At 47.2% G+C, this 16,218-nt stretch overlaps 1 protein-coding gene across 5 annotated transcripts; it reads right to left on the bottom strand.

The window, feature by feature from the left end:
* Positions 1–234: 234 nt before the first annotated feature.
* Clk2 (CDC like kinase 2) lies at positions 235–14,284 on the bottom strand. Of its 5 annotated transcripts, none has more exons than XM_090340810.1 (13): positions 14,205–14,284; positions 10,850–11,019; positions 8,887–9,115; positions 8,113–8,200; positions 7,693–7,759; positions 7,406–7,522; positions 4,955–5,121; positions 4,127–4,221; positions 1,925–2,054; positions 1,748–1,830; positions 1,551–1,630; positions 1,285–1,375; positions 235–766 (listed from the first exon to the last, which is right to left on the bottom strand). In XM_090340810.1, exons 2-13 carry the CDS (start codon positions 11,017–11,019, stop codon positions 581–583), a joined length of 1,503 nt encoding a protein of 500 aa, XP_090196936.1. In that variant the 5' UTR covers positions 14,205–14,284; the 3' UTR covers positions 235–580. The 5 variants fall into 5 exon arrangements, with proteins under 5 accessions (XP_090196936.1, XP_090196931.1, XP_090196933.1 ...); XM_090340805.1 differs by lacking the exon at positions 14,205–14,284 and adding an exon at positions 13,960–14,177; XM_090340807.1 differs by lacking the exon at positions 14,205–14,284 and adding an exon at positions 13,960–14,177 and having other exon boundaries at positions 8,113–8,197.
* Positions 14,285–16,218: the final 1,934 nt, after the last annotated feature.

Here is a 16,218-nt window from a genome sequence, read left to right as displayed (position 1 = left end):
AGCCTAAGATTTGCAGCCTAATGACTATTAGACGGTACCTTTTGCAGCCCTCCCTACCCCAGGTCAGAAAACTGCTCCTCTATAACCCTTCTCCCTGTTGGTCTAAAAGAAACGCGATCCCACTCTTTGGGGCCATTCAGACACAGGCTATAGAAGAACTGCTGTACCTGCTCAAGCTCATTCTGTAAAGTAACAGGGATTCCTTTCAAACCCAAACTCAGCCAGGGATGGGGGTCAGATGAAGCACGTCATTTTATTTCACAAAGACTGTACAAAATTCCTTATAAAACATGGTATAGATGCCATCTGGTTACCTCAATCTGCCCCCAGCCAACTACCTTGGAAGGGGGCAGTGGAGGGTGGGAAGTGTATGGATGAATAGCATTATGTACAAGGCAAGAGTTGAAGTGATCCGTACAAGTTCTGTCATATTTACACTACTTCACATATTCACAGGAATATAGGGAGCCAAGAGGGAATGAATGAGCTCTGGCTCTGTTCTCTTGTATAAAAAAGCACCAGTGTCCTGAACTGGGCACCCTCTGCTGTAAGTGGTGCAGGGGGGCCCAGGGCCTCATTGTCACCGACTGATATCCCGACTGGAATCCCACAACTTGGGGTTGGGTGGCTCAGTCCGAAGGCGGGCGAAGAACGGATGTTGGAGGGCTTCACCTAAGGTCAGCCGCTTAGCAGGTTCATACTCTAGCATACTTTCAATCAGATCGAAGAGCTGGTGGTGTTCCTCTGCCTCTGAGGTCAGATACCGCTGGTGGAAGGGAGGGGAAGCAGGAAAAAAGGTGAAGCAAGATGCCTTAGACACCTTGCCTTTTTCTTCTTCAAGGCCCTACCTTTCAATCCTGGAGAAAGAATCAATGCTCTGCTTGTCTTACCATGACCAATGTTTCTGATATCACACAGCCTACCTTCCTACTAGCACAATTTTCCTTCATTCTCTTTGGAAGTTTTTTCTATATCCTTGTCAATGACTTGACTCTTCTTTAGCTCATTAAAATGTAAGCTCTTTAAAGATAGTTTATTCTTTCCTGCCTTACCAAAAGAATCCAGGACACTGCTCTAATCTCTAGCAGTCACAAGAATAAACTAACCCTTTCCTCCATAAAACCATTCCTTTTATCTGTCTTTTATTGACCAAAAAATATGTTCTTTCAGTTTTCCTCCCCTTCATTCCTAATCCTCTGCTGTGGAGTACATTCCAAAGGCAAACAACTTAAGAAGAAAGTGACTTTAGAAGATTGGGCACCATTGATCCCTGGCCAGGCTCACCCGCAAAGGTTTGCAATTCTCACGAACGTAGCGTCCAGCTGATGTGTTCTCATCCCAATCCAAGCGGCCCCGGTAAAAATATTTCTGCTTTCTGGAGGGAAGGGAAGGTTGAGGAATCAGAAGGTTCCCCCATTATAGGAAAATTTCCCCAAGTAAATGTAACTGGGGTAAGAATTAGCAAGGGGGAAAAAAAAACATGATATAAAACAGACCAGTTCTGTGGAAACAAAATAAGAAGGGTTAAGTCCCTCCTGCTTAAGGTTCACCTTGTCTTTCGGATCATCCGAGAAGGGATGGGGCCCAGGATCCTTTCCATCATGGCTAGATGTTCTCTATTGTCATGCGTCTGGGAAACAAAAGACAGAACTAACTATGGGACTGAACAGAGAATGCTGAAGACTAGGTGCTGGTTGGGCAATGTGGAGGAATGAGCAGGCATTTCCTCAACAAGCCCACCACTTACCTGAAAGAGAGTAAAGCCAACGTAGTACTCAAAAATGATACAGCCTATGCTCCATACATCACAAGGCTGAGACCAGCCCAACTCTGGGTAGGAATGGGAAGGAAAAAGTGTCAGGAGTTTTAGGGGACACCACCCTCACACCACCTCACACAACTGGACAACCCTGCCCTCCCTTACCAAGGATAACCTCTGGTGCTCGGTAATGGCGAGTGGAGACAATGGTGCTATGATGCTCATGGTCAAAGGTGGCACTGCCAAAGTCTACCACCCGAACAGCTGTGCTCTTCACACTGCGCTCATCTCGCTTCTAGGAGCAAAGCAGGAGGGGAATAAACTTCTGCACTGCATTCTAAGACTCTAACCACTATTCTCTAAGGCACTCCTAAGGCTTAAAAAAGCAATGGTGACCTGACACCAGTGGTTCTTGCCTACAATCCTAGCTACACAGGAGGTTGAGATAAGAGAACTGAGGATGAAGGTACTCAGTCTCTGGAAATATCCAGCAAAAAGCCAAGTTAGTGGTATGGGAGAGCATCAAACAAAAGGCAGAGCAAGCCCCAAGGCCATGAGCTCAAACTCTAATCCCAACAATTAAAAAAACAAAACCAGGGCCGGGAGTTTGGCCTAGTGGTAGAATGCCTGCCTAGCACGCACGAAGACCCAGGTTCGATTCCTTGGTACCACATACAAAGAAAAAGCCAGAAGTGATGCGGTGGCTCAGGCTAGAACACTAGCCTTGAGGAAAGCCCAAGGACTAGCAAAAAAAAAACAAACCAGGGCCAGGAATTTGGCCTAGTAGTAGAGTGCTTGCCTAGCATGCACAAAGACCCGGGCTCAATTCCTCGGTACCACATACACAGAAAAAAGCTGGAAGTGGTGCTGAGGCTCAAGTGGTAGAGCTCTAGCCTTGAGAAAGTCCAAGGACAGTGCTCAGGCCCTGAGCTCAAGCCCAGGACTGGCAAAAAAAAAAAAGAACAATCATGGGCATGGGCCTGGATGCACACCCTAGTGGTGGAGTGCTTTCCTAGCATGCACAAAGCCCTGGGTTCAATTCCATGGTAGCATATACTCAGAAGAAACCAGAAGTGGCAATGTGGCTCAAGTGGCAGAGCATTAGCCTTGAGCAAAAAGTGTTCAAGGACAGTGTCCAGGCCCTGAGTTCAAGCCCCAGGACTAGCAAAACAATCATGGCTCGCTTCGAAACTGCTGGGAAAATTTTCCAATTTACAGTGTAATGAGTACTTTTAAGGGTGGGAGAGTAGATTATGGGATGATTATGGAATAACCTGCCAGTCTCTAATATTTGAAGACTCAAGTGAAGTTTTTCTAAAATTTATAGGAAAGGCATCAAGTGGTAGAATCTCTAGTTAGTTAAGGGAGATGGGTATTTCTTTCTTTTTTGGGGGGGTAGGCGTGGGGTCATGGGGCTTGAACTCTGGCCTGGGCCCTGTCCCTGAGCTCTTCAGATCAAAGCCACTCACATTTTCCAGTGATTATCTGGAGATAAGAGTAGCTTGGCTTTGTATTGCCTGGGCTGACTTTGAACCAGATCCTCAGATCTCAGCCTAAGTAGCTATGATTACAGGCGTGAGCCACCTGTCCATGCTGGCCGGGAGCTAAGTGTTTCTTTTCTTATCTTTTTTTTTTTTTTTTGTCAGTCCTGGGGCTTGAACTCAGGGCCTGAGCACTGTCCTTGGGCTTCCTCAGGACTAGAGCTCTACTTGAGCCACAGCACCACTTCGGCCTTTCTTTGTATTAGGTACCAAGGAATTGAACCTGGGACTTCATGCATGCTAGGCATGCACTCTACACTAGGCCAAACTCCTGGCCCTTAGCTGAGTGTTTCTATATCACATCTATCTATTCTATCGGTCTACCTTTAGATGTCTGTCTATCTATCTGTCTGTCTGTCTATCTATTCCCCACCTCCCCCCAGTTGTGGGACTGGAACTCTGTGCTTGGGTGCTGTCCCTGAGCTCCTCAGTTCAAGGCTAGCAATCTACCACTTGAGCCACAGCGCCACTTCTGGATTTCTAGTAGTTAACTGGAGATGAGTTTCATGGATTTTATAGTGTCCTAGCTGGCTTTGAACCAAGTTCCTCAGATCTCAGCCTCCTGAGTACTAGGATTACAGGAGTGAGCCAGCACCCAGCCTATGTATTTCTTAAGAAGCATTCTGAGTCTACTGAAAATTTTACTTTCTTTCCTGAGTTTCATCTGCTTAAATCTTTCCCTTTCACTGTAATACTTTGGATTTAACAAATTGGAACCATACAGAAAGAAAATATAATAGAAAGAAATAAAAGGGTAACAGAAAGCAAAAACTCATGTGACCCAGCTGCTGCCCTCACGGGCCACCCAAAAGCCTGATCATCTTACCTTCTCTAGATTGTAGGTGAGCTCGTAGTCTGAATTCACAAAGAGAATATTTTCGGGTTTGAGGTCCGTATGTGTCAACTTGTTATCATGGAGGACTGCAGGGGAGAAGGCCAGGTAAGGCTTGGTCAGGTGGTCAAGAGCAACTGACAACAAGCTGACCCCAGGCTAAACACCCAGAGCACAGTTGATAAGTAGGTCCAGCATCATGGGGGGGAGGTACTTCCTGTGCTATAAAAACGAAGTGAAGCGCCTGGCATAAGAAGACCTACTCTGATTAGGGTTTACATATAAATATGTACCTCAGTTGGTAGAAAAACTAAGAGTATTATAGGTAGGTCATTCTTTTGTCTTAAATTCTGATCTTGGTTTGTATATCTGTCATTCAGCAAACTCAATTTATGTGAAAGCACATTTCTGTGAAGATTCAGGAAGTCTGTACTTGTCTGGGTTTCCTACCTGGCCCCTTGGCTGAACTATTTATTTCATGTCCATAATCACTTTGCCAAGAATAGAGAGCATCTAATCTCAAACAAATGTAAATCTCTAGTCAACACTTTCCCACAGAAGAGTAGAGAAAGAAAAAGGTAAAGTGATTTGATTTCAAAGGCTCTTTCCCGACTCATGTTAGGTTGGATATGGAACAAGAGAAATCACTGAGTGAAGATGTCGGTCAAGGTGTTAAGTCAAAAGAAGATATGTAGGGTGACAGTGAAGAAAAGGAGTGCAGGTAAGTTTATCTATTGGGGCTTGCCCAGTACACAAGTAGACAGAAACAGAGTCCAGCGAACAGAAGAGCTTCCTGAGTCCGCCGTGGCCCACCCCACTCACACTTGACGGCCTGGCACAGCTGGAAGGCCATGTGGTGCACTTGGTGGATGGGGTATGGCAGGTAGTTGTTGTCTTTGAGGAAATCGAAGGTGCTAAGGCCCAGAAGCTCAAAGGAGATACACATGTGGCCATGGTAGTCAAACCAATCAAACATCTGGACACAGAGGCTAGGGAGAGAGAGGGGAAGAAAGAGGATGCTTGGTGAACATCTAACTAAACATTTATTCTACATACTGTGTAAAAACATGTTGGCTGATAATCCTAATTAAATGCAGTTCAATTCTCTGGCAGATGCAAAAGCAGAAACCACTTAATAAACTTCCAAACACTTTTTGCAACATTTTAATAATTTGAAAACTATGGGGCTGGGAATGTGGCTTATGGTAGAGTGAGTGCTTGCCTAGCATTCATGAAAGCCCTGGGTTCAATTCTTCAGTACTAAAAAAACAGAAAAAGCTGGAAATAGCACTGTGGCTTGAGTGGTAAAGTGCTAGCCTTGAGCAAAAGAAGCTCAGGGAGCCAGAAGTAGTGATGTGGCTTAAATGGCAGAGTGCTAGGCTTGAGCAAAAAGTATCTTAAGGACAGTGCCCAAGCCCTGAGTTCAAGTCCCAGGACCAGCAAAAAAACAAAAAAACCCAAAAACTATACCCCAGGTGGTCTTCTCCCATAGTCTCAGTCCTTAGGAGGCTGAGGCCAAAATATTACAAATTTAAGATGGAGAAGGTAAACCTGGGTACACAGAGGGAGACACTACCTCAAAAAAATCGGGCCGGGAGTTTGGCCTGGTGGTTAAAGTGCTTGCCTAGCATACATGAAGACCCAGGTTCGATTCCTCGGTACCACATACACTGAAAAAAGCCAGAAGTGGTGCTGAGGCTCAAGTGGTAGAGCTCTAGCCTTGAGAAAGTCCAAGGACAGTGCTCAGGCCCTGAGCTCAAGCCCAGGACTGGCAAAAAAAAAAAAAAAAAAAAAAAAATCAACTGGTACTGGTGATTCAAACTTGTAATTCTAGATATCCAGGAAGATATCTGAGGATTATAGTTCAAAGCTAGCCCAGACAGTGAAGTCTATGACATTTCAATTAACCACCAAGCAGTTGTAAGTGGAGCTGTGGCTCAAAGTAGTGCAATGCTGGCCTTAAGCACGGATGAAGACTGCCTAAGCTTTGAATTCAAGCCCCAGGACCACTGTGGACCTCCCCCCATCACACACACACACACACACACACACACACACACACACACACACACACACACACACACACACACACACACACACACACACAAATCCACTGTTGTGTGAGGTAGGTTGAGCCTGGAATCCTATGTGTAGGATGAACATGGAGAGACCATATTCAAGACCAGCCTGATCATTAAAGCCAGGCAATACTGGTGTTTAAACTCAGGACCCTGAGTTTGCTAGGTAAGTATTCTACCAACCAAACCACACCTACTTTTTCATTATTACTTTGTAGACTTTTTTTTTGTGGGTCATGGGGCTTTGAACTCAGCCTGGGCACTGTCTCTGAGCTCTTCAGCTCAAGGCTACCACACTACCCCTGGGCATTAACCTTGAGTTCTACAGCTTAAGGCTACCATCCTACCCTTCAGCCAAGCCCCACTTCCCATTTTCTAGAGGTTAATTGGAAATAAAGAGTATCAGGTCCTTTTGTGCCCAGGCTGGCTTTGATCCTTGATCCTCCAATCTCAGCCTTCCCAGTAGCTAGGATTACAGGCATGAGCCACCACACCAGCTGTAGACAGTTTTATGGATTTTTCTGCCCATGTTCCAATCATGATCCTCCAGATCACAGGCCTCCTGAGTAACTGGGTATATGCCATTGGTGCCAGGCTCCCTGTTTGTATGTACGTGTGCATGTACCAGTAAAATTCAGTGGGCCTCAAGCTCTGGCTCAACTTTTTCACTCACAGCTGATATTCTACCATTTGAGCTGTGCCTCCAATTCTAGCTTTTTGCTGGTTAACTGAAGATGAACCTCTCAGATTTGTCTCTAGAGGCTGGCTTGGAACTGCTATCCTCAGATCTCACCTCCCTGAGCAACTAGGATTATAGATGGCAGCCAGTGGTGCCTGCCAGACTGTTACCTTCCTGAACTAGGCCCTTGAACATTCTAGGCAAGTGCTCTACCACTAAAGCTAAATCACCAGCTCGAATTCACATTTTGGTTAGAAAGAAAGGTGCTAAGTCACAGGTAAGGTATTATCTCAAGATCCTGATCGAGAACCAAACTGCAAAGCAATATAACTATCCTAAAAAGAAGAATAGGTTAGAGAATATCACAACGCCTCCATTCCTACCCTGATGTTCTGCTACTCTCAGATGGTTAACAAAAGCTGAATGGATAAGAAAATTGAGACTACTCTCCCTGCCTAAACTCATCTTCTCAGCTGCAGCTTCTCAGCATCCTCACATATTCCTTTGCTTGCTTACTTCTTGTTGTCAGGGTCCTTTTCATTGATCTTCTCTAGCACATTGATTTCAAGTCGAGCTGCTTCTTTGTACTTCTCCACATTCTTAATAATCTTCAAGGCAACACGAGCCCCTCCCCTGTAGGTCAGGCAAGAAAAGTTCTGTTGGGTTCTCAAGAATATCTCTGATTAAATGATGATACGTGGGGACTAAGAAATCCTGCCTTTCACTAATCAAACACATCCCCAGCTACCTCCACCCTTCTCTTCACCTAACAAGTGTGGAGAAGGAAGGGAACTGTCAATTACCTGCGATGATCAACACATTGTACAACTCGGCCGAAGGTCCCCTCTCCTAAGGTGCTAATAATTTCATCTGAAATGAAAGAGAGCAGGGTCGGGGAGAGGGAGGGAGAAAAGAGGGGGGGGGGGTAAGCTGAATTGGAAGGAAAAAAAGGATATAGCATCCTGGGGTGAGGAGATGAAGGGAACAGATACAGATGGTCACAGGGGAAGAAAACCCCTGCATGATTCCCACCACCTTTAACCCAGGGGCCATGAGAGCTGGGAGTGGACAACAGAGGTCAAGTCTCAACAGCAACTCAAACCACCCAGATGAACAACACCACTGAGAAAAGGCAAAAGAGGCCGTGACTTGGGTTGGCTTGGGACGTTAGGATGGCTATGGGACCATTAAAGGCTATAGGATTGTTACGATTTGGCTTGTACATCGCTCTTGTAGCCAGTCCCCGACGTGGTAGATGAGGTGGCCCTCAGCGTCGTCCTCTACACTCTTGGCTCTCCGGCTGCTGTGCTGCTGTCGGGGGGCGGGGGGGATCGGAGCAAGCCAGGTGTCGGAGCGGGGGCCGGAGGGAGGCGGGGTGGGTGGTGGAGGGGCCACCGGTCACAGGCGCCCAGCCAGGGGGGACAGACGATGATGGGGGACAGTGGAAGGGAACACATCAGATGCAGTAAGGCGGATCGGTGTGAGAAGAGAGAGTGGCGCACAATCCCAAGTCCCCAAACCCAAAACGGGAATAGGGAGAGGCTCCAGCAGAGCAGAGAAGTGATGTTGTTGCCAATGTCACCCATAACCCCATGCTCTACACAATGCCCTTTCGGGCAGGCACAAGTCTTCCCTTGCCCCCACCCAAGCTCGCCTGTGAGGGGCCATGGAGCCCAGGATTTGGGAGAGAAATTTCACAAACAAGGACCCCATCAAAGTGGTGGCCTCTGGGGGTTGGGGGGGGCAGAGAAACTGCTCCCAACACAGTTAAGCCCAGCATGCCAGGGAAGGCACAATGGGCACCATGCCCATCCATCTCCAAATTGGACTCCAGGGCCCTTCAAGAGTCAGAGAGCTTCTAAGAGGGTAGGCAGACTCAGAACCCACTTCAACATTCATGCCTTTGTATTCAGCTGAGAACAAGGATGTTTCTCACTTACCAGGGGTCCCAGAGGGCCTGAGGAAAAGGGGAGAGGAAGGGTCTGGGTGACACTCACCGAAGATGAGTGGCTGAAGGTCCGGCTATGCCTCCTCCGCCGTCTGTGCTGCCTCCGGCTGCTCCGCTGGCTGCGGTAACTGCTGTTCTCTCGATGATACTCATAGGAATGCCGATAGTCGGTGTCATAGTAGGCCTCTCCCCGATCCCGACTGTACTCATTACGCCTATAGCTGCCACAGTATCGCCGGTCATACACCCTCCGGTCAGGTGAACGGTCATCATAGCTGCTGATGGACAACAAACTCCCATCAGGCACACCTGTTCAGGCCACATTCCCTGCCATACCAAGGTGAGGAGGTCCTGCCTCACTGAGGAACAAGAACCAGAGGTACAAGGTGAGGAAGTACGGAGGATTGCTGTACGAGCACATTACCTAGGCCTCCCAAAAGGCATTTGCAAATAGGTTTCTCTACTGTAGTGGTGATCATGTTCACCTTACAAAAATGGCACTAGGGAGCCACTCCCTCTTCGATGTCCACTTTTTCTCTCAAGTGATACAAAGGAACAAAGGCCTAGTTTGTTTTTAGCAGTCCTAACTGAAACCCAGTCTTGCTCTATCTACTCCCTCTGTTCAATAAATATCCCACTAAATTATTTAAATCATGCAGACTTAGCTTTCCCTTACATATTAGCTCCTCAGATACCTCTAGTGTCCAGCCTTTGTACATGCTTCTCCTCTACCTAAAGACATTTCTCATATTTGACTCACACTTATCCTCAAGACAAGCTCAGATATTACTCTTTTTGCCAATAATGGGGCTTGAACTTGGGGCCTAGGAGCTTTCTCCAAGCTTTTTTGCTCAGGACTCTACCACTTGATTCACAGCTCCACTTCCGGCTTGTTAGTGATTATTGGGAGAGACTCATGGACTTTTTTGGTTCAGGCTGGCTTTGAGCCCTGATCCTCACATGTCAGCATCCTGAATAGCTAGGATTATGGGTATGAGCCACAGAGAGCCAGCTAAGATGTTACTTTTTTGAGAAGTTTTTCCTAAACTACACATCCTGCTCCAGTCCAAGCATGTTTGCTGGTAAATCATCAGTCTCTCACTATTAAGCTACTTTGTTACACATTTAGCACTCAAGAAAATAGCTTCTCTTTTTTTTTAAAGCCTGGATATTAAAAACAGGTTCTCATACATACTAGTGTAGTACTAAACTACACCTCCAGCCCACTAACCGTCTTTTTTCTTTTCTTTATTTGGTGTGGGTGTAGTGTGTCCTGATGCAGGGCTTGAATTCAGGCTTGAACTGGATGCTGTCTCTACGCTTTTATGCTCAAGGCTAGTGGTCTACCACTTGAGCTACAGCTCCACTTCTGGCTCTTTGGTAGTTGATTGGAGATAAGAGTCTCACAAACTTTCCTGCACAGGCTGGCTTTGAACTGAGATCTTCAGATCTCAGCCTCCTGAATAGCTAAGATTCAAGGAGTGAGCCACCCCTGGCTCTAAGTTGGTTTCTTTTTTCTTTTCTTTCTTTCTTTTTTTTTTTTTTAAAGTCAGCCATGGGGCTTGAACTCAGGGACTGGGCCCTGTTTTTCTGCTCAAGGTTGGTACTCCACCACTTTGGGCCACAGGTCTACTTCTAGTTCTTTGGTGGTTAATTGGGAGATAAAAGTCTCATGGGGACTTTTCTGCCTGGGCTGGCTTTGAACAATAATCTTTACATTTCAGCATCCTGAGTAGCTAGAATTGAAGGCATGAGACATGATGATGCTTGACCCAAGTTGATTTCTTGAGATAGGGTTTCACTATACAGTCTAAGCTGGCCTCAAACTCTTGATCTTCTTGCCTCATTTAGTCAGCCCTTCCCTGTGACTGGACTGCAGGAACGTGCCACTAACCCAGCTTTGTCATACAACCTGCCACCCATTATCAACTGCTTAGCCCAGTGTCTTTACCATATAACTAACAAATGGCCACGCTGGTGGCCGGGAGTCAGTCCTCTTCTTGAAGTCTCACCTTCGGGAACGAACATGGTAGCTGTCCTCCCGCCTGCGCCGCCTGGTCCGATCACTGCTGCTTGACCAGGAGCGACTTCTTCGTCGCTTATGCTTTCGGCTTCTGTACTGTTCATGGTAACTCCCTCGGCTGCCTCTCTCTGAGGAATGGTACCTTCGGGGATGAGGCATCTGGAAGGAAAGAGTAAGTGAAAAAGGCAGAGGGAAATTCTTGAGTTTCTCAAAGTCTCCTCCAAGGACTGGCTGTTCCAAAGGTACTACTAATCTTTTGTTTTTACTTCTGTTACCACTTATGCAAATGCCTCAATTTTTTGTCCTGGGACTACACAGTGACTTATGAATTTTGGTTGAAAACTCTATAAAGCTCCCTCAGTTCAACTGCTCTACCTGGATTTTCCTCAAACTATTCAACCTTTGTTTTGTTTTTGCTGGGTCATGGGGGTTGAACTCTGAGTCTGGATGCTATCCCTGAGCTCTTCAGCTCAAGGCTACCGCCCTACCCTTGAGCCAAGCCCTCCTTCCCTTTTCTAGAGGTTAATTGGAGATAAGGTCCTTTGGTGCCCAGGCTGGCTTTGAACCTTGATCCTCAGATCTCAGCCTCCTGAGCAGCTAGGATTACAGGCGTGACCCACCATGCCCAGCTGATCCTCTTAAAACAGGCTCCATGAAGAACCAGCACAGTGGCTCACTACCTATAATCCTAGCTACTCAGGAGGCTGAGATCTGAGGATCTCAGTTCAAAGCCAGCCTTAGGCATTAAAGTCTGTGAGACTCTTATTTCTAATTAACCACTAGAAAACTGGAACAGTGCTGTGGCTGTGGCTCAAGGGGTAGGGCGGTAGCCTTGAGCTAAGGAGCTCAGGGAAGGCATCCCAGCTGAGTTCAAGCCCCATGACTGATGAAAAAAAAAAAAAAAAGGCTCCATGAACTTTCAGGTCTGAGCCACGACTCATTACAAGGAGGGAGTATGACTGATGAAACCACCAGTTTGCCCCTGCTACAACCTAAGATGTGACTCTGTCGTTATGAGTTGCTCATTAGTCAACAAAATAAAGCTTTAGTTTTATAGTCATTAAGAGTACATCTTTTGGCTGGGAGTTTGGCCTAGTGGTAGAGTGCTTGTTTAGCATGCACATAGACCCAGATTCATTTCCTTGGTACCACATACATAGAAAAAAGCCAAAAGTGATGCTAAAACTCAAGTAGTAGAGCTCTAGCCTTGAGAAAGTCCAAGGACAGTGCTCAGGCCCTGAGCTCAAGCCCAGGACTGGCAAGAAAAAAGGAGTACATTTTAAGCAAGGCCTGGTAGCTCATGCTTTATAATCCTAGCTACTCAGGAGACTGAGATCTGAGAATAATGGTTCAAAGCCAGCCCTGGCATTAAAGTCCTTGATACTTATCTCCTATTAACCACCAGAAAATGGTTGGGAATGTGGTCTAGTGGTATGAGTTCTCACCTAACATGCACGAAGCCCTGGGTTCGATTCCTCAGTACCTGTACAGAAAAAGCTGGAAGTGATGATATGGCTAAAGGGGTAGAGCTCTAGCCTTGAGCAAAAAGTGTCCAAGGACAGTGCCCAAACCCTGAGTTCAAGCCCCAGGACTGGCAAAAAAAAAAAAAAAAGAAGGGGTGGAGGCAGGAATGTAGCCCAGTGGTAGGGTGCTCGCCTAGCATGCATAAAACCCAGTATTCAATTCTTCTGTAGCACATACGCAGAAAAAGTCAGAAGTGGTGCTATGGCTCGAGTGGCAGAGCGATAGCTTTGAGAAAAAAGTGTCCAAGGTGGCCGGGAGTTTGGCTTAGTGGTAGAGTGCTTGCCTAGCATACACGAAGACCCGGGTTCGATTCCTCGGTACCACATACATAAAAAAAGCCGGAAGTGGTGTTGAGGCTCAAATGGTAGAGCTCTAGCCTTGAGAAAGTCCAAGGACAGTGCTCAGGCCCTGAGCTCAAGCCCAGGACTGGCAAAAAAAAAAAAAAAAAAAAGTGTCCAAGGACAGTGCCCAACCCCAGTTCAAGTCCCAGGACTGGCAAAAAGAAAAAAAAAATGGTACATCATGTCTCCCCAACTAAAGTAACAGGGCCCCAAGGGCATGGGGTTCCATTTCCCAGAAACATATACACAGCAATTAAATACTAAACGCTAGTAAATTCTGGGGCTCTAGATCTGGCCCTCTCATATCTTCAACTAAATCCATCATGAGAGGATAAGAAGTTTTAATATAGTAGGCCCAAACTAATCAGTTTTCCATTTAGCTGTTCCCTTACTGTATTTATGAATGAGCTGTTGTGTTTCTTTTTTTGTTTTTTGCTGCTTGGCCTGGGCTCTGTCCTACAACTTCTTTGTGCTCAAGGCTAACACTCTACACCACTTGAGCCACAGCGCCACTCTCAGCTTTTTCAGAATAGCTTTTTGGAGACAGCCTCACACTTTCTTGCCTGGGCTGGCTTAACTGCAATCCTTCAGTGCTCAGCCTCCTGAGTAGCTAGAATTCAGGCATGAGCCATCATCATCAGGTTTTTTTGTTGTTGTTGTCTGTTTGTTTTTAACTAACATTAGCATTACTTGGCTGAGAACTGAGTAGCTTAAGTTAATGGCACTAGAAATAGTATGATCCACAAATTTGTTTTTCCCCTCAAGGAATGAAATCAGAGAGAAATCAGTCACAACCTTGGAAAAGGACAGATGAAAAAGACCCCAAGACGGAAGTCTTGGTGGGGGAAAGGGAGAATCAGATGTGCCTAAGTTTTGACTTCAACATCTGGCTCCCATTCTGGGCCACTTCTTTACAGCCTCTTCAAACTGGAAAGGGTGATAATTTTATGCATTCTTGTTCAAACAGAGCTGACCTGGAACCCAGAAAATGGAAGCACAAGATTTTTCTAGGCAATCCAATGCTGATTACCATAGCTACATAAATGCTATTTTACACGGTACACTTTGCCATCAAGGACACTCACAGGACCTTTGCAGGAAAAATAAAAACACCTAGCCTACATTCTTCCACTTCTAAGACTTCTTCCGGCGCCCTCTTCTATCAAACTCTTTCAGCAAGCTTCAAGTGACACTTCACAGGCTAGAACTGGCCTCCTTACCCCAACTTCAATACCTGATTCTTTAACATCTCTCGAGCCACTCCTACTTTGGTTCCTCCCAAGTTTTCCGTATGTTTTCTCAACTACACCTAAGGCAGGCCGACCTCCTTCATCTTCCTACTCTCGGCTCCACATGGTTCAGCCCTCCTCCGCTCCAAATCTCGCCTCCATCACTTGCCCCCAATCCAAGTCTACCCCGCCCGCCCCACGGTCGCCATCTTTCCGCGCGGCGCCGTGGTCCGTATGTCCGCGCGCTCACCGTTCTGGCGGCGAGGCCCGTGCGCTTGTCCCACAGGAAGTCCGTGATGGCGGCGGCACTGCGGCCGGAGTCCCGGCACCCCCGCGGCGACGAAGTGCGGCTCCACCCCCCCCAACCCGGTACCCTAGGACCTCCCGCCCCGTTCCCGGGCTCCGTTCCAGTCCCGCCCGACCCGGCTCCGTCCCCGCCCCCAGGATCCGCTCGGCGCCGCTCGCACCGCCCCCGCCCGGGGCCCGATCCCAGTTCGATCTCCGGCTCTGGCCTCTCTGCTCCACCGCCGCCGCCGTGAGCGAGCACGCACGCACGCACGCACGTCTGCGTCGATTCCCAGCTACCCCCTAGGCTCCGCCCCCAGGGTACCGTGCGCCACCACGTGCTCGGCCAGCTCAGAGGCCTGGACCAGTCAGAGTCCCTGGGATGCCGGGGGCGGAAGTCCAAGGGGGCTGGGATGGCCCGGAGGCGCGCCCGATCAGCGTCTGCCGGTCGGCTCTGCACCGACTTCTGCCCTTTCCTGTACTTCCGCCCTCTTAGCCTTTTGGTTCAAATATTGGTGATTTATTGACTTAGTCTGGAGGTTGAGAGGAAGGGATTGTCATTATCAGTCACTTTGTGGTCACACTTGCTGCTGAGTCTCCAGATAAAATAAACTAAAAACGTCCGCCCGGCCAAGCTCAGTAAGGAAATGTATAGAGAATGCTATCTGTCGGCAAGCTGTACAAGTTACAGACATAATAGAAGGAACTGAGAAAAGGTGAGAAAGGAAATTGGAGGGGAAACAAAGTATCCCGAATAGAGTAACTTTATAAGAAAAGCCAGGCAGGTGCGGTGGCGGTGCACTCTGGTGGCTCGCACCTGTAAGCCTAGCTACTCAGGAGGCTCAAAGCCAAATTAACCACCAGAAAACAGGAAGTCGCACCGTGGAGGCTAACCTTAAGTGAAAAAGGGATAAGGCTCTCTAAGATCAACCGGGAGAGAAGAAAGGAGGGAGAGGGAGAGGGAGGGACAGGGAGGGTGGGGCGTGGCTTAGGATCTTGGTTTGAAGCCAGCCCAGGAAAACAAATCTGATAAGAGTCATCTACAATTGACCAGCAAAAAGCTGGAGAGGTAGCTCAAGGGGTAGAGCGCAAGCTTCCCTCCCCCACCCCAGTTCTGGGGCTGGGGCACTGTTCTTGAAGCTTCTTTTGCTCAAGTCTAGCACTCTACCACTTGAGCCACAGCTTCACTTCTGGCTTCTGCTTATGTGGTACTGAGGAGTGGAACCCAGGGCTTCATGAATGCTAGGCAAGCACTCTACCACTAAACCACATTCCAAGCTCTATCGTGCAAGCTTTGAGCTTAAAAACAGAGCATGAGGGGGCCGGGAGTTTGGCCCAGTGGTAGAGTGCTTGCCTAGCATGCACAAAGACCCCAGATCGATTACTGGATACCACATACCTAGAAAAAGCCGGAAGTGATGCTGAGGCTCAAGTGGTAGAGCCTTGAGAAAGTCCAAGGACAGTGCTCTCAGGCCCTGAGCTCAAGCCCAGGACTGGCAAAACAAACAAACAAACAAACAACAACAAAAAAAAACATGAGGCCCAGAGTTCAAACTCAGGCATGAGAAAAAATAAATAAATGAATAAAGCCAGGGAATATCAGAGTGCAGCTGAATAAGAGATAGGTAAGTAGAAATTAAACCAGTCAAATAGAAATCGTTTAGAAAAAGTTTTCCCATTCTCTGGGGTTGAATGGCTCAACTGCCAAGTAACTTGCCTAGCTACTCAGAGGCCCTTGGTTCAAATCCCAGTACCTCCAATAAAGAAGAAAAAAAAAAAGCTATGGAGGCTGAGATCTGAGAAACCACAGATCAAAGCCAGCCAGAACAGAAGAGTCTGAGACTCTTAGCTCTAATTAACCATGAGAAAACTGGAGGTAGAATTGTAGCTCAAAGTGGTAGAGCTTTAGCCTTGAACCAAAAAAAAAAAAAAAAAAGCTCAGGGATATCATGCTGGCCCTGAGTTCAAACCTCTCAACT

Source organism: Megascapheus bottae, chromosome 10 (genome assembly GCF_031878675.1).
Source record: "Megascapheus bottae isolate mThoBot1 chromosome 10, mThoBot2.hap1, whole genome shotgun sequence".
In the NCBI taxonomy this organism is placed as follows: domain Eukaryota; kingdom Metazoa; phylum Chordata; class Mammalia; order Rodentia; family Geomyidae; genus Megascapheus; species Megascapheus bottae.
The sequence above is the reverse complement of the archived record's forward strand: the minus strand, read 5'-3'. Positions and strand labels throughout refer to the sequence as shown.